The sequence below is a fragment of the Carassius carassius genome, chromosome 4 (assembly GCF_963082965.1).
Source record: "Carassius carassius chromosome 4, fCarCar2.1, whole genome shotgun sequence".
In the NCBI taxonomy this organism is placed as follows: Eukaryota; Metazoa; Chordata; class Actinopteri; order Cypriniformes; family Cyprinidae; genus Carassius; species Carassius carassius.
This window is the reverse complement of record NC_081758.1, coordinates 31,528,975-31,546,698: the sequence shown is the minus strand read 5'-3', so window position 1 is coordinate 31,546,698 and position 17,724 is coordinate 31,528,975. Positions and strand designations below refer to the sequence as shown.

Here is a 17,724-nt window from a genome sequence, read left to right as displayed (position 1 = left end):
ATTTAAAAACAAAATACATAACGCACCGGCCCAACCAGACCGCGGCCCACCGGGAATCTCCCGATAGTCCCGATGGCCAGTACATGCCTGGCTGCTACTAAACTAGAACTCTTGTTTGTTGTATGTAGTGGGCATGAAGCAAATGTAACTGAGAGCTGTGTTCATACTTGAGAACTCGCATGAGGGAGAGAGAGAGACAAATACCTGCAGTGTATTATCATGAAAAAAAGATGAAAAATAAATAAATATACCTAAAAAACAAACTAAAATCAGGATGACAGTAACATCATTAAGCATTTTTATTGTCAATTTGTTGCTGATTAATATAAAATAGTTTATCACATTTTTTCCATGATCAACACAACTGGTAAAAAGAAGACAACATAATATATATTATATCATAATATATATATTAGTATAAATCTATAGCATCCTTTATAAAATCTAAACTATGTTCTATGTATGTATATATATATATATATATATATATATATATATATATATATATATGCTTGTCCTGAGTACATTATATTTGTGTGTTTGATTATATAGTGTATTATATTTCTGGACAAAAACAACTAGATATTAACTATGCATCTGTAAATGGAACCACTCACCTTCCAGCCACGTAGACTTCAGTAATATTTCGATCGTCACCTTTTCAAAACAAATATATGTAAGAACTTAGAAGACAGGAATCTCTGAATTAATTGAATATACAGTATATAAAAAAATAAAAAATGTAAAATGTTTCTGTAGCAACTTACCTAAATTTAAAAACTTCTCCAAAATGACCTGTTAAAAAAACGCATCGAATGAGGCATTCTTGATAATTTATGTATGCAAAAGATATTCATTGTAATTTTGTGTTTGCGTTAATCACACACTAAAAGCATTAAACCAAATTATATTGTTTTCTCAGTATGAGGGCGGGAAAGAACCTTGGGGCCTTCACCAGGAAACAAATCGATCGGTCCATCAGGAACACAAACATTCACTCGCAGGGCATCAAAGTCCTTTCCTACCACAAAGTTTCCGATTTGATCATCCAGTGAGAGGGCTGTAGGGTGTGGGGAGAAAAACCAGGCAAATTTATATAGTGTACTGTGCTAGTATTAAATAACATGTTTGTCAATGAGAGCTGGAATCTTACCTTCACTGCCTCCAAGGGTAGCCAATCTGAAAACCTCCTCAAAGCTCAGAGTCCTAATTTGAGGGTCCTGGATGGTCAGGGCTTTGGACGTATCAAGAGTTCTTCGCATAGCATCTAGCATGGATGGGGAGTAGCCTCCTGCTACATCTACATAAGACACAGACAAAATGTAATGCAAAGTCAATACAGAATATTCCAGGGATAATGAGCAACTGTACATATCCTGCTAAATACATGGGTACTCACCAATTAAATAGACCTGGACATTAAATGACTTGAGTTTACATGTATAGCCAATTATCTTAAAACTTTGTACAAATTGGCAACAATTTATTAATCAGAGATTCAGTAATAGAAACACAAAAAAGTTCACCTGTCCCCAAACCCAATTTCACTTTGTGGTTCAAAACATTGCGCACATTTAGCATCCCACTACAAATCCTGGGATGGAAAAAGAGACAATAAATGAATAATAATAAAAAAAAATAAAAGATAAAAAAAAGATAAAAAATAAAAGGCTTAAGGTGCTTACGAAATGTTACTGTTTGGACAGTGAGAGATTGCAGATCCTGTTTCACGGAAGATATCCAGTTCTTCATCAGTTAGGTGACAACCATGGGCCATTACAGTCTGCAATAGTCAGTTTACATCATTTAAATTCCAAACCAATTTCAAGTCTTAAATCTAACCTTTTATATTACTAAGATTCTGCAAAGATTCAACATAACAGAAATAAATGTAACGTGGCTTTTTTTCAAACTAACTTGTACAGTATATTTAGAATAATAATGAATTATTTATTTTTTGAGCCACTTCATTGAAATGAACCAAATTTATCGAAATAATCCAAATTAAAATAAGTTAAAATCATCAAATGTGAATAGAGCAGGGAATTTGTGTGCTCAAACAAATGTCAATGCACTCCACTGTTCTAAACTCTTGATCACAAACTTATTTTACAAAGCACATGACTTCCAACTTTTAGACCTGGACACCTGTATATGTGTGTTAAAGCTATATATTCATGTTGCAACACAAATGTAAACATAAAATCTAAAAAATTCCAAAATGAATAAGAAACAAAGTCTACAATCTATGTAGAAAAAAATATATGTTTATACATTTAGCAGAAACCTTTATCTAAAGTGACTTACAGTGCATTCAGGCTAACATTTTTGTTTTTTACCTAACATGTGTTCCCTGGGAATCGAACTCACAACCTTGCACTGCTAAGCAATGCTCTACCACTTGAGCCACAGGAATATATAAAGTAATATATTAGACAGAAAAAAATATATAAACATATGTCATCAGTTCTTTGATGTATAATGACCATCTCTGAATACCACTCACCCTATCCGTAAGCAGCTTGTGCTTGAGGTAAACATCAGTGTAGGATTTGCAGCCTGGAAACAATGTTTGCACAAGCTCCACTTCCCCTTTGTTCTCACTGATGTGACTCTACAGATTTAATGATGGCAGAAAAACATGTGATAATCATTTTACTTAGTGTCTATTAGTGTTTTTCTTATGATTTATAGCAGCTTAACTGTTAATTATACACAACAATTGAGTTTAGAATATCAGTTTATAATATTTACAGCATTCATTTATAATTGTCACAACTATGCTACTGTGAGAAACAGGGAACGAGGAGACACAGGAGAATTCACAGTAAACAGTCTTCAATCCTTCCAACATGGGGTACACAGGGCAGACAGGAACACACGTAGCACAAGACGTACACATTCAATACCAGACAGATTGCACAGACTGGAACTTAAATGCATGGGTAATTGACAAGACAAACCTGGGAGCAATGAACAACCAAACACACTGGAAAACTAGGTCATGCACATGGGGAGGGAAAACACTTTTTTTTCTTCAGTTGAGAAAAAAAATGAATGGAGAGCCAGGCCTTCCATTGTGATGACGGATGCACTGTAAGCCTTGATAAGACTGAAACAACAGTGTATTCGATAGTTGCCTATAGCAACATTTGAAAAAAGCCACAGATGACTGCTCTTTTAAATTAAAAACAGTCAATGCAAAAAATCTGAAAAACCGGGGCTTAATAAGTCATCATATACCTTTTTAAACTTCTACCATGTGAACAATGCCAAGGACAAACCTGAATTCGAAGCTTGTTGCTGTTGGCAATTTCACCCAATTCACTGAGCAGTGAGGAGGAACAGGAAGGAGCGAATCGAGGAGTAACCACAGGCTTAACTTTTGGGTACTAAAACAGTCAGATAATATATTTTTATATTCATATTTAGAGAGCTTAAAATAATTTAGGCACAACAACTAAATTCCAACTCTGATCAGCATAACAACTAGAGTTTTATAATAGACAGATTAACTGAGCAAAAATGAACCTGTTATTTACCTCCTTTTTGAGAAGCTCTTTGATGAAACTACAAAAAAAAAAAAAACAAGAGTTCTTTGATCAGACTGGGGTTTGGGTTTATAACAAAAAATCTAAAAAGTCATTTGTACATTGTACATGAGCTTACTAACACTATTGTGTCAGTACAGTCACACAGTCCTTCTAAACTCACCGGTCTGTCTCCTCTTTACATTCGCTTGAACTTTCTTTGTACTGTGGAACTGCAGAATTGCAGTCCATGCAAACTTTACCCACTAAAGCTCTTTGTCCGAACTTATCTAGTGGAAAAGGGACAAAAATACTGTATAACACCATCTAAAAATCAAGGATTGATTTATTATCCTTATTATATACAGATGTTTTTTAAAATAATATTGAAGTTTACACAGAGTTATTAAAATTTTAGTTCACAGATTGATAGGCCACAGTGCACCTCTTATCACATAATATGGAAAAAAGCAAACATAAATGCAGTTATACTTAGACAGAACAAGAGCTAAGACAAGATAATGCAAAGCAAGACAAACTCCAAAGGTTAAAGAAAGGGTGTGCTTGTGTTAGCCAACACAGACAGTCACAAGGGAAATTATTATACTGTATGTGTGTCCTTGGTTGCATGGGTTTTACCTGCCAGCTCTCCAAGCAGAAGAGAGGCATCAGTGTGTATTGTGGCAAAATAACAAGCAGTAGTGGTGCCGTTCTTTAAGGTTCTTCTCTACAGTGCCAAACAGTCAACAAAAAGGAAAAAAATATATATTTTCAACATGCATTCTATATCCATATCATTTCCATCAATGATTTACCTTAGAATTCAGTTTATTTAGATGTTATGTAGTCCATTTAAATAAGCTTACCACAACTTTAGTGTAGACATTATTGGCAAACTCCAAGTCGTTATACTTGGCTTCCACAGGGAAAGTGTAAGTGTTGAGCCACTCCAGTAGAGGCAGGTCTAATGCTGTGCCAGTATAGCTATACTGAGATGCATGGATGTGTGTATCAACCATTCCAGGCATAAGAAACTCACTGTAGAGCAACATTGAATGCTAACTGAGTAAAATTAAGCAATGGCACTGCAACAAGGTGTTATGGATATCAAAAGGTTTCAAGCTTGTACATGCTTATTATTTCACAAATATTGACATGTTCATCAAAAAGCTGGATTACAAAATGTTTTTTTGCTCTTTTGTTACCTGCTGAATGGTTGAACTGAATGCAAAAGTTACTGTGTGCACTCTGAACCGACTTATGCAAAACTTTTGTATATTAGACTATAGAAAATACAGTATACAATTCATATTGATAGATTTACTATACTCACTATTGTCCAAGCTGTTTTATGTCTGAAGTTTCAAACCCCCACAATTTTGAAAGATTGGCCACATCTTGATCTTTTTCAACAAATGCAATCTAAGAAAAAATAAATCACCATTATAAAAAAAAAAGAAAGAAAGAAAATTGAGGTGCATTAAAAATCATTGATAAATGAATTTATTATATATAATAGACTACGTTATGTAGTTAGGACATTTATCTTCGAAAGAAAATCAAAAGTAGATGCGATGCAAATGTGAAACTATCTGGGAAAACCCGTCGGGTGTCATGCAGGGAAGTTTTCTGTAAATTCTAAAAATAGTTCGTATATGTAAATTTTTTGTCAAAGGGGTTCGTTCAGTTATTATTCTATAACATCTTGTCTGTCATCTCTGAAAATATCTTGGCAACATTCACTTTTTTAGTGCAGAAAAATAGCAATTTATTGTAAGCAGTGTGCGAGGTGCTTTCTCTTAACACCACAAAAACAGTTAAACTATATATATAAAAAACACGTAACATATCTTATAAAAGTGTATCAATGCACATGTCCCGTCAGTCCTGTATAAGCTACTGCACGCAAAGGTTTTTTTAATATATCGTGAGATAATGGAGCGCAAGAAAACAACGCAGTCTGAAGCTGCTCACTAGACGATCTTGCTCGTCTCAGTCTGCTCAATCGTGGAGATGTCAGTGCCCTAAAATATGTTATAATGGACTAATTCACATCCAGAGATGAAGGATCGGATGATGATGCTACTAAAGAGAAGGGGTCCGATGACAGTCTTTTATATGCACAGTTGCGCTGTGCTCGCTTTCCTAACTACAAGGTAGGCCTACAGTATTCCTGCTATCCAAACATACAAGGGGTGATCAAATGTTCAGAGACATCATGATAAACAAAGGAAAACTGTCCTCAGGGTAATTTAGTCTGTTTGTGTAATGATGCCGTCGCGCTCCTGACAGACAGTGATAGTTAAGTAGCCTATAAGTGAAAGTGAAACCCGTCTCACTTTAAACCCATTTTTTGTTTGTTTGTTTGTTTGTTTTTCAAAATTCCATTCCGGAAAAAATCATAGCTATCAGCCAACTTCAGATAGCCGTAACCGTTGTTACGTTTAAGCTATGAACAAAATGTCACCATATGTTGGGTTTTTCTAGATCGCATCACAAATTGTAACTGAGTAGGCTATTAAACACACCTTGCCCTGATCGTCGACTCCTAAGACACAGTCCTGCAGCATCTCAACGGCGGCTCTCGATGTGGAGTGCACAAATGTTCCCCTGAAGACGTGCGCAATGCGCGCGGTCGTGTCGTTCCGATTCATTATCGACATAGATTTTTTTCAAATGTGACTTCTCTGAACATTTATATACGACATCAGGCATTGCAGAATTCCTGTGAAGTGAATGTCATAAACCAGTAATTTTACACCAGCTCTAAGCGCGTCATAGCGTCCATCCAATCGTACGATTTGTAATTGGTGATCGCACACCACCACATATTTTCTTAATTTAGATTTTTTTAATAACTCGCTGCTGCAATGAACAAGAACAAAATCAAAAACAACAATAATAATAAAATATAAACGTTTTCAAGTGTATATTATTATTTTATTACATGCTTTTTTTTTATTATTCAACAATTGCACAGTTTACATGAGCGTTCCTCTCCATTTAAAAATGACATATTGTGCAGTATCCAACATTGCAAGTATTTTAACATAGAAAAATAAAAATAAAAATTTATTTTATTACATGCTGTCATGGGGCGCGTGGTCTTGGTGATGTATGAGCAGTAGCAGACGTCCTACACTATGGGAGTCTTTTGTCAGAATCAGAAGAAAATGGGATAAAGCAATACAAAAAAAAAAAAAAAATCAAAACTCTCTTTATTGTCACACATCGTGTGCATAAGTGTATCAGTGGTAACATTTGTATGTGCAAGACTATGTGCCATGGCAGTACAAACAACAAGATGTAAATACAATTTACAGTATATGTATAAATAACAATATACACATATTAACAATATACACATTTAACACAATATACACATTTTGAACAATATACACAGTATACCTAGGAATCTAAAGTATACACAGGACACTTGCATATGTGTAATGTATAGACTTAAATATAACTTACAGTGATGAAAGTGTTGGTGCTGTTAGACTGAGGAGAAGATGTAGTCACACATACAGTGGAGGACATGCTGCAGTGCTGCCAATCAGAGTCAGTGTAACAGGTGTGTCGACAGAGTGCAGTGTAAGGGAAGGGTTATGGAAGTAAAATAATAACTTATGTCTTTGAAACAAAAAAGCATGCTGAATAGCACTATCTGAAAAAATAATGCATTGAATTAACAGTACTTGCATTTTAATGCCTTGTATTTCCAGGGCTTGCATCTTTAGGTCCTGAAATTTAATGTAGTTGTTCGTTTAAGCTGTGAATATTTCAATTAAAAATATTTCACACACTTTTTCATAATTAAAAAATCAATAATTCATATTCACGTTCCAGAATTCACTTCCAAAATATTAAATCGGTTAAAAAAAAAGCACAGAGGCATAATCTCCAACTGCTGTCAGTCGCTCACCAGCAGGTGGTGCAAGCAGCTGTTAAATAAGGCCAAAGCAACAGGTGGATTAAGTAATACAGTTACAAAAACTGATCTGCAGAAATTAAGCAAGCCTAGGTAGAAGTTTTGATTATCGGGGCATGTGGAAAAGCTGATTGTGCGTATGTTTATTTCAACCTCTTTGCTGTTACCAAGTAAGCAGCATTCAAAGGAGATTATAATGGTGTTTTACCCAACGCTTGAATTACAGAACTAACATTACATCTAAGGAAGACACATATTGCTTTCGGTTGTTTAGTTTGCCTAACTTTGTGTCATGGCTTGTGCGTCGCTGTGCTGTAATACTGGGGATCCCCTCACGTCACACTCCAGGATTCCCCAATGACGAGTAATGCTTCTCAGTCAAATAGGCTAATACTGTGATATAAACCTCAGATCTCAGAATACATTTTATTGATGATTATGCAAACTATATAGACAGTTAAGCAGATGTAAAATATGAACGAACGCTCAAGGTTTCACGCGGTTTCCCTCAGAAATCTGTTAAAGAAAAGAAAACACATTACGTGGCGCTCAGCGCACTAACAGTGACAGCGATTAAAAGACAAAACTCACATCTTAGCGACTGATGATGCAAACTATATACAGACAGATGAGGATATGAACGCAAGTTACGGAACAAGAAAAAGTGCATGTTATATATATAAAATAATTTATTTAATTTATTTAAAAAATAATTAATGAATGAATAAGGGGCCATTCACATATCGCGCCTAATAACGCGTGGAAAAGGCTATACGCGCCGCTTTCTCCTTTTTTCCAAAGCGCTCGGGCAGAAGCGCTCCTGAGGCTAAGCAACAATGACGCGCTCTCTCCATGAAGACACGGAAATTTCAGCAAAGGATAAATGGATTTGCAGCACAAAAAAAAATCGTTTTCAGTAGCTCTGATACTAAATTTATTTCAAAATGGCAATCCATATACAGCTATGATCAGCAGTTCCTTCATCTTGGCTGAGCTTTCAAATTTACGGAAAAGGATGAAGCTGAATGTTTAGTTCTTGTCACATGACCTGCGGTGCACTTGTGGCATTCTGAAAGTTGAGATGTTTTTAACTCGATGCGGTGCGGACGCGCCTGGAAAAAACGGGCGCGTCGCACCGCGTGCGCATCGCGACCGCGTCGCTTCCATTATGAGCGCGCATACCGCGTGCCTACATTGGAAATAACGAAATTGAGCATGCAAAAGACGCGATATGTGAACGCCCCCTAAGAACTGCGGTCTTCTACAGTACTTCAGATATGCCGTGGAGAATCACAGAACGTGACCGAATTCAAGAACATTGTTGCGGCATCTCTCAAGCAACGAATAAACACCGCTAACTTGGAGAATGCAGTGAAAACTCCTCTTCTCGCGTCTGCCCTAGACCCTCGGCACAAACATCTCAGGTTTCTCGATGAAAACATGAGAGAAGTAAGAAAAAAACACTTTTTTTGAACATTATCAGAACATTTTCCTTGTGCGAGTGGTGCGGATGCAGCCGCCACGATGAAGAAGATGCAATGCCCACTCGTTGGAAAAGGCTGAGCCAGTTCTTCAGCGATGATTACAGAGAGTCCAGCCGAGACGAGTGGGAACAGTTCTTGCTGGAGCCATGTATTCCATGTATTCCACCAGATGAGGATCCCATTCAGTGGTGAAACGAAAACACGAAGCGCTTCACAAAACATATTCGCTTAGCACACTGTTATTGTGAGTCCCGACAACGTCTGTGCCGTCAGAGCGCGTTTTCTCCGCGGCTGGCCTTATTGTTAACAGACTAAGGAGCCGACTTTCCCCCAATCATGTTTACATGCCCGTATTTCTTAACAAGAACATGTAAAACAATAGAAAAAAGCAAAAAAGATTTGCTGACAGTTTAAAAGTTAAGTGTACAATATAATTGCTGCAGGCTGCTTTACCCTGTACTTTTATTTGTTTGCAGGCATTGTTAAAGGTTTTCAGCTACAAAACACAAAACTACAAAAAACAAATGTTGCTGAAAAATAACGTCTGACTCATTAAACTTAATTTAAATAAACGAATATTCGAATATTCTTTTTTTGTGAGCTCAAATATTCGAATGTGATATTTGTGGAAAACGCCCATCCCTAGTAAGTCAGTCTTGTATCTAGCAATGTACTACAACTGTTGGAACATGAAACCCCTTTCCAGGGATCTTTAATATGTAAATAATTGTATACTGTAAATATATGAAGGGAGGTATTGGCAAAATCTCACCTGTAGAAAATCACTATGAGAAATACAAGATTAAGAATTTGACTGTGTTGTTTAAAATTTTAATTAAAACACATTGGACCTTTTAACCCAGTCAGTGGAATTGTCAGACGGTCCCTTGGGTGCGGGACCGTCAATAATTTCTTCAGTTTAAATTTTCAGAATATACCTAGATTGTTTTTAAATCATTTTTTTATGTTAATATAAATTGGTTGCATATTGTTAAAACTAATCATGGTATTGATATCTTTGTGTGACTGTCGACTTTATAGATCAGCGGTAATGGAAATCAATTAAAAAGAAAATTCAGGCATTGGATTCTTTTTGACCTCATTTGCTTGCCTGTATATAGTTTGCATAATCATCAATAACATCTATTCTGAGATCTGAGGTCTTATATCACAGTATTATTTGACTGAGAAGCATTACTCGTCATTGGGGAATCCTGGAGTGTGACGTGAGGGGATCCCCAGTATTACAGCTCAGCACGCAAAAGCCATGACACAACGTTACGGAAACTAAACAACCGAAAGCAATATGTGTCTTCCTTAGATGTAATGTTAGTTCTGTAATTCAGCGTTGGGTAAAACACCATTATAATCTCCTTTGAATTCTGATTACTTGGTAACAGCAAAGAGGTTGAAATAAACATACGCAGAATCAGCTTTTCCACATGCCCCGATGATCAAAACTTCTACCTAGGCTTGCTTAATTTCTGCAGATCAGTTTTTGTAACTGTATTACTTAATCCACCTGTTGCTTTGGCCTTATTTAACAGCTGCTTGCACCACCTGCTGGTGAGCGACTGACAGCAGTTGGAGATTATGCCTCTGTGCTCTACTGCTATTCCTGCAGCTCCCGGATGTGAAAGGGCGAATTATCTGCCGAATTTTAACCACTGAATTTGTGGAAGCGAATTTGGAAAGTGAAATAAAATGGACCGAAATTTGCCTGTCGAATATTATACATCGTATTTTTTAACCGATTTAATATTTTGGAAGTGAATTCTGGAACGTGAATATGAATTATTGATTTTTTAATTATTAAAAGGTGTGTGAAATATTTTCAGTTGAAATATTCACAGCTTAAATGAACAACTATATAAAATTTCAGGACCTAAAGATGCCAACCCTGGAAATTCAAGGCATTAAAATGCAAGTACTGTTAATGCAATGCATTATTTTTCAGTTAGTGCTATTCAGCATGCTTTTTTGTTTCAAAGACATAAGTCATTATTTTACTTCCATAAAGGGTGGGTTTGTAGTGTTGTTTTTATTGTCCGGAGTTCAGCAGTCTGATGGCCTGTGATAAGAAGCTGTCTCATATTCTGCTGGTACGGGTCCTGATACTGCGGTACAATCAGCCTGTTGGTAACACTGAACACAGTTAATGGCTCAGGTGACAGGAGTCTCTGGTGATCCTCCGTGCTTTCCTCACACATGGAGTGTAGATGGTCCCAGCTGGGTGTAGATGCTCTGGAGGGAGGAAAGCTCAACAACTCTCTATAGATCTTTCTGGTTGAGAGTGGAGCAGTTCCCGTACAGGCAGTGATGCAACCAGTCAGTATGTTCTCCACAGTACAACTTTAGAATTGTTTGAGGATAAACATATACAGTACAAGCAATAACAACTTACAGTATACATAGAACATATCCAGCAGTTAATCATTTTGTGCTATACTTATTAACCTGTTAACTGTCACCCTGTCCCGTATACAGGATGCCTACATTTACTTCACTATATTACAAATAAATCCTAATCTAATCATGACAAACTATATATCGTTGGAAATGTCTAAGACTCTTAAATAGATATTTTACCAATCTTTTATGTTAAAACTCATGTAGGAAAAGTTATAGATTCATTTATGGCAAGAGTGCACCTCAAAAACCTACATCATAACAGGAGTTCTGACCTTTGTTAAAAAAAGTCTTCTTTGTTGCCTCTTCCTCTATCACACTTTAGAAATCATCAGAAATGATATCACTTGAAAACTTAAAATCTCAAAATTCATCCTTTAAAACCCATTTTAAAATCAAACATTGTATTACCCTGAAAATAGTACATCAAAGTCATGTTACAAAATGTTTGCAGTCATGAATTATAAAAATTTAGGTTTGGATCATGCACTTTCATGTCTATGTTCAAAAATGTGAGTCACAGTTAACAGGTTAAGAATTGGTATTAGATGACATTCTAAAATTCATTAGGTTCTAAGTTATAGTTTTGGTTCTATTTTGTATTTGCATTTACAACAAATGAATTGAACAAACTATAAGATTCACCGAAATTAATGTACATATTGCATATAGTTGAACTAATTCAGTGAACTCTGCATTTGATGTTATTAAAGGAAAATAAAGTTAATTCAACAGCTGTATTCCTTTACAAATAAGCTACATTATTCACTGTGTGATGACGATCGGTATGATGACGTCATCACTAGAGCGCCATCTTAATATAATATTCATATATTTTCGACCCTCACTTAATTGATAATTGGCATCCAATCACATTATTAACTATAGATTATAAAATTTTGGCCTCTGTATATGCAAATAGATTAAAATCTGATTTAAATTCAATAATTGCAGAAACTCAAACGGGTTTCATTAAAAACCGCCACATTAGCAATAACATAAGGCTCGATTTAGACTTGCTTGACTATGCTGACAATGTTGATTCTGACGCCTTTGTTTTGTTTCTTGATTTTTACAAAGCGTTCGACACAATCGAACACACGTTTTTAATATAAGCGATCAAGGCATTTGGTTTTGGAAGCCCTTTCATCGACATTGTCAGCATGTTCTACAAAGATATAAATAGTTCTGTTATAATTAATCAAAATACTTCTCCACGATTTCAGATTAATAGGGGGGTCAGGCAGGGGTGCAACATTTCTCCCTTTTTATTTATCTTAGTAACCGAAGTAACCTGTACTAGCTATAGCCTACACTTAGTAAAGGAAGTACATTTTGAAGGAATAAAGATTTTTGGAAAAGAAATAAAGATCTCACAGCTGGCGGACGACATCACCATTTTTTTGAACAACAAGGACCAGTTGAGCATTGTCTTTGAACTGGTGGAGAAATTTTCTTATGCGTCTGGTTTAAGGCTTAATCGATCCAAGTGTGAGCTGTTGCCACTTCATTGTTGTAGTGACTCTGCTATTGATAACATTCCAGTTAAACAGAATGTAAAATATTTAGGTATACATGTATGTAAAAATATTATAGTTAGAAAGAACTTAAATAATAAAAAAAAATAGGATACAGAAAACCAAATTAATATTCAACTGCTGGCTACAAAGAGACTTGTCCATCTTAGGTAGAGTATTACTCTCCAAGGCAGAAGGCCTTTCTCGCTTTGTTTACCCTTCTTTGTCTCTATTTGTAAAGGACTCAACTGCTAATCAAGTCAACAAGACTTTTTTAGATCTCATTTGGAAGAACAAGTCTCATAGGCTTAAAAAGAATGTTCTCTCTAACCCTAAAGAAAAGGGAGGTCTAGAGATTTTGGATTTTATACTGTAGATGTGGTCAACACATTCAAAATTAATTGGTTAAAAAGGTGCATTTGAAATCCTGATTCTATTTTTTTCTTTATTCCAATTTTTATTTTTAATAAGCTGGGTGGGCTCTCGTTTCTTCTAAAGTTTAATTTTCTACCAAATAAACTACCTATCAAACTGTCCAACTTCCATCAACAGTCCCTCTTGGCCTGGAAATTATCCTTCAATCACAACTTCTCACCACACAAATCTCTCCTTTGGAGCAACAGTGGGAATAGCAGTCTTATTAGGAATAAATCAGTTTTCTTCCCTAAGTGGTTCGATAGAGGAATTAACCATTTACTCTGCTTATTTGATGATTCTGGCACCATGCTCTCTTATGAACAGTTTATGGAAGCTCATGATTTCCCAATACCTTTTAAAGATTTTAAATCTATCACTGATCCCTATCGGAATCAGACAATTAATTAAAAATCATCTGAGCTATGGAAACAAAGATATCAGACAGCTTTCACTTATGTTGGATGGTGTAGAACTGTCTGATAAAAAAATGTAACAATAAGCATATTCGCCGACATTTGCAAAAGAGTAACTCCATTGCATCAAGGGGGATGTTCTATTGGAATTCCTTAATAAGTGAAATAAATTTGAAAAAAAAAAACATGGTTGATTCCTCACAAATACTGTATCTCTAATAAAGGTAAAGAGGTCCACTTTAAACTTTTACATAACATTTACCCTACAAATTGTTTTGTTGCGAAGTTTCTAGACATTGACACATGCTGCAGCTTTTGTAAACAGGACACTGAAACCATTCCTTTTATTTTGTAATTGTCCAGTTACCAAAAGGTTTTGGGAAGATTTGGGTACTCACTTTCTCCAACCTCAAAATATAACTCACTCATTCACACTGAAAGATATTATCTGTTACTTTTGTTTCCCACAAGATGGCACCCTGGAGTTTGTATTAAATTTTATAATCTTATTCGCTAAGTTCTTTATACACAAGCAGAAATTTAATAAGTCTTCCTTATGTTTTAAACATTATATTTTGGAACTTAATATGCTTCTTAAATCACACAAGCTTGTAAAGAACAAGAAGAATGGAAAACATTTGTATAAATATTATGACCTATTTCCCAAATCCTCTCAATATTCTTATTTTTCCACCTCTGTTTAGTATGTGTGTTTTTTTTTTTGTTCTTCTTTTGTTTTTTGTCTCTGGTATGGTATGTCTGTATAAATGTTTGATTGTATATTGATGGTTTTACACGTTTGTAGGATACCCAATGTTACCTTCTATAAAAGATAAAAAAAATAAAATAATAATATTAATATATTTTCCGTCAGAAAAATAAAATATATATTCATATCATAATATCTCGCTGAGATGCATGTCTGAAATGAGATGATTTTTAGATAAAAACATGTGCCCCTAAAAGTGGCTTGAGTGTAGGTTTTGCACTTTTGTGTGTGTGTGTGGTACTTTCTAACTTTGGGATTAGACCGATTAGACACTAGCTCCTTCCTGGCACTTCAGTGACATCTAGTCGACACGCTGAAAAAAATGTAGCAATATTTTAGGTTTTACTTTTTTTACACTTATAACCATCAAAAACATTTGGCGATTCGAAAGACATGTTAACCACAGCTCACAAGCAGATTTTCCATAGGCTGAAAATGAAAATACTAATATACTGTAAATTGTTTTTTACCCTATTCCAAAAATTGTATTTTACTGTAAAATTACATATAATGTCCAGTAGTTTTTCCTGTCATCAAATTAATAGGTTTTCACTGTAGCATTTTTACAGACCTTTACTGTTAAAATCATGATTTTTTTTTACATTTATTCATTTTAAAGAGTACAGCCATTAAACACATTTTCAGTTTTGGCTTGTATTTACTTACATTATAAAAATAAATATGTAAATCTGTGGATAGAATAATTTTGATGTCTGTGGTAGAGATGGTTGATTCATAATTAGCTGCATGACAAAAATCCAGGATTAAAGGTTACAGTTCCTCAAATCTTACACAGAACAGTTTGTGTTTGGTTTTTGTGTTAGCATTCATGTAATAAACTTCTCCAGGACTTTGCATCACAGGTGGTTCAGATGTTGCACAAAGGGTGAAACAGACTATTTTTTAATTTCCTTAATCATCACAAGAGATCTCCCTAAAAAAATAGATTGGCTATGACCTCATAGCATTACTTCTGCGATCAAATGGTGATTTAACGTGTTACTATAACTTTTGTTTCAGAAAATATATTCTGCAAAGCTATGTTGCTTCCACTTTATATTAGTTGTACTTACATTAGAGAAGATTACTTGTTAGATGCAAATGTGCTTATTTTTGTATTGTAAAATATATTTGCAGTATATTTACGTACAGTTTACTTTTTGTAAAACACTTGCTGCTGCTGAGGTGGGATATGGTTAAGGTATGGGATAAGTTTAGGGGTATGTGTAGGTTTAAGGGTGGGTTAAAAGGTGTAATTATAGCACTATTTACAGGAATTACATCAGTAATCACATGTATAAAAAAAAAAGAATTTAAGTACACCGTAATTACATGTATCGGTACATAATGCTGTGCAAGAGGATATTTCTAACAAAACCTGTTAAAAATTAAATAAAAATCACAGACAGCAAGACAGAAAATTGGACAATGAAGGTGTAGAATTAACATTGAATGTAATTGAGTATTTTCTAAACAGACAGCTGTCTAAGCAATACAAAATTAGCATGTAGGTCTTTTAATAAATTGACCCGTTTCATAAGTACTTCCCATTTCAGCCCCCTGACCAAATGTGCTTCATATGATAATAAAACATATTTAATTCACACAGCTTTTCAATAACATGAATGCTATCAACATGGTTGTGTTGATTTAAAAAAACAAACAAGACTGGGGGTTTCGGCATATGACCGTTTCAGATCCTGCAAGATAACAGTTAGGGGTCTAGATGAAAACCCGGGAGTCTTTCCCCAATTAACAGCAGATGAACAGGTGAGTACATGTCCAATACCCAGCCTCAGGTTTCCCTAGATACGTTGTTCTTTGGTGTAGTTGTTTGCTGGTAATGCATAAAGAAAATTGCATATGTCAATTTCCTTCCGCCTCTAAATCACTATCACAATCATCGTTGCTAATGCCCACGTCATCAAAATCTTCATCCTCTTCTTCCTCCTCATCTCTTTTTTTCTGTCTTTTCTCTTTATTTGACTCGCTCGTGTTCTCTACCTCTTCTTCCTTCTTGTCAAGTCTAAAAACAAAAACCAGACAGAAACACTAAAACACCTGTGAATTATAAGAACTTAATTGGTTGGTCACAGTTACTAGTTTAACACACTTCAACACATACATGACGAGGTAATTTTAATTAAAGAAGTGTCTCTAATTATGGAAAGCTGATTTAATAACAGAGCAGTGAAAGTGGCCAGAAATAAATTAATAAAGGAATATTTTGCTGTAAATTTACCATTAATGCATATGTCCACAAGATGGCACACGTGCTCTACTCTTTCCACATATCTGTACATGGTCAGTCTAAAGAGGCCTGAGTCTAGTCTACTTACGGAATGACAATGTCTTCCTTCTTCCCACATTTCAAACAAAGCTCCAGCTTTAGTGCACATGGCTTGCATATGATGTGATAGGCATCCTTCACTGTTTTCTGAAGACACTTCACACTAGAAAAGGCACAGAAACGACATTTAAGAAATGGGTTCAATGTGGAGGAGTTTCTTTGCCTTTTATCAGTTGCTATGCAGTAAATCCTCCCTCATCTCACCATTTTCGTGGCTGTGTAAGGAGCTTATATTTGTTGTACTTGACTTTCCACTCTAACACATCTTTGCAGCGCTGGCACAGACCTTCATGAACCATAGCTTTGGCTTTCTGGTAACATCATAAGGGACGATTACACACAAAAACACATGCAACAATAAGCTAAACATCGAAACAGCTATATGAACTTTAAGAAAACAAAACTGATACTATATAAAATGGAAATTAGATTCTACTATGTTTATTTTATAAAGCGCTTACCTTAACTTGTGCGCTTGCACCATACTTGTCATTTTTGAAGGCTGTCACATTCTGGTGTTTTGGGCCTCGCGATCGGGAAACATTTCCTTTTTGAGAACTCATTTTAACACTAAAATATATGTAGTATATAAACAGTGAGTTTTAAAACACCCGAATAAGAAACCGCGTGGCTTCACACGTTGAAGTGGCGTTTGACGCAATGCGAAAACAGCGGAAGTAAATAGCAATTGGCTGCTTTTCAACTTCAAACGAAAGATTACTAACTTCACTCAACACAGCAAACGTTAAAAATGTTGAGTTGTAATATTTAATTATTGGAAGCTCAACTAATCTATCATTATGTAGATTTACAGATCAACAGCGGTAAGATCATTAATCAATGTTATTGTGTTTTCGACAAGCGTCCGGGTGCAGCGAGGACGCGTGTGATTGGTCGAACGTAT

The 17,724-nt window shown here is 35.4% G+C and overlaps 2 protein-coding genes across 2 annotated transcripts; both read right to left on the bottom strand.

The window, feature by feature from the left end:
* Window positions 1–509: 509 nt before the first annotated feature.
* Window positions 510–6,259, bottom strand: LOC132131040 (guanine deaminase-like). The gene is made up of 14 exons (XM_059542973.1): window positions 6,059–6,259; window positions 4,864–4,952; window positions 4,397–4,568; window positions 4,170–4,257; window positions 3,715–3,820; window positions 3,543–3,570; window positions 3,285–3,392; window positions 2,507–2,614; window positions 1,686–1,783; window positions 1,527–1,594; window positions 1,154–1,300; window positions 942–1,060; window positions 768–795; window positions 510–657 (listed from the first exon to the last, which is right to left on the bottom strand). The coding sequence occupies exons 1-14, from the start codon at window positions 6,191–6,193 to the stop codon at window positions 614–616; spliced, it is 1,338 nt and encodes a 445-aa protein (XP_059398956.1). The 5' UTR covers window positions 6,194–6,259; the 3' UTR covers window positions 510–613.
* A 9,946-nt stretch (window positions 6,260–16,205) lies between these two features.
* Window positions 16,206–17,615, bottom strand: LOC132139777 (uncharacterized protein C9orf85 homolog). Its single transcript, XM_059548390.1, has 4 exons — window positions 17,282–17,615; window positions 17,025–17,131; window positions 16,810–16,923; window positions 16,206–16,496 (listed from the first exon to the last, which is right to left on the bottom strand). The coding sequence occupies exons 1-4, from the start codon at window positions 17,381–17,383 to the stop codon at window positions 16,337–16,339; spliced, it is 483 nt and encodes a 160-aa protein (XP_059404373.1). The 5' UTR covers window positions 17,384–17,615; the 3' UTR covers window positions 16,206–16,336.
* Between the last annotated feature and the right edge of the window lie 109 nt (window positions 17,616–17,724).

Coding starts and splice junctions, on each gene's coding strand:
- LOC132131040 (XM_059542973.1), bottom strand. CDS start 6,193: ATGTCGATAATGAATCGGAACGACACGACCGCGCGCATTGCGCACGTC. Junction 3,571..3,714: donor TGTAAAGAGGAGACAGACCG/GTGAGTTTAGAA, acceptor TTTTTTTTGTAG/TTTCATCAAAGAGCTTCTCA. Junction 1,061..1,153: donor TACCCTTGGAGGCAGTGAAG/GTAAGATTCCAG, acceptor CACACCCTACAG/CCCTCTCACTGGATGATCAA.
- LOC132139777 (XM_059548390.1), bottom strand. CDS start 17,383: ATGAGTTCTCAAAAAGGAAATGTTTCCCGATCGCGAGGCCCAAAACAC. Junction 17,132..17,281: donor GTGCAAGCGCACAAGTTAAG/GTAAGCGCTTTA, acceptor TGATGTTACCAG/AAAGCCAAAGCTATGGTTCA. Junction 16,924..17,024: donor CTTACACAGCCACGAAAATG/GTGAGATGAGGG, acceptor TGCCTTTTCTAG/TGTGAAGTGTCTTCAGAAAA.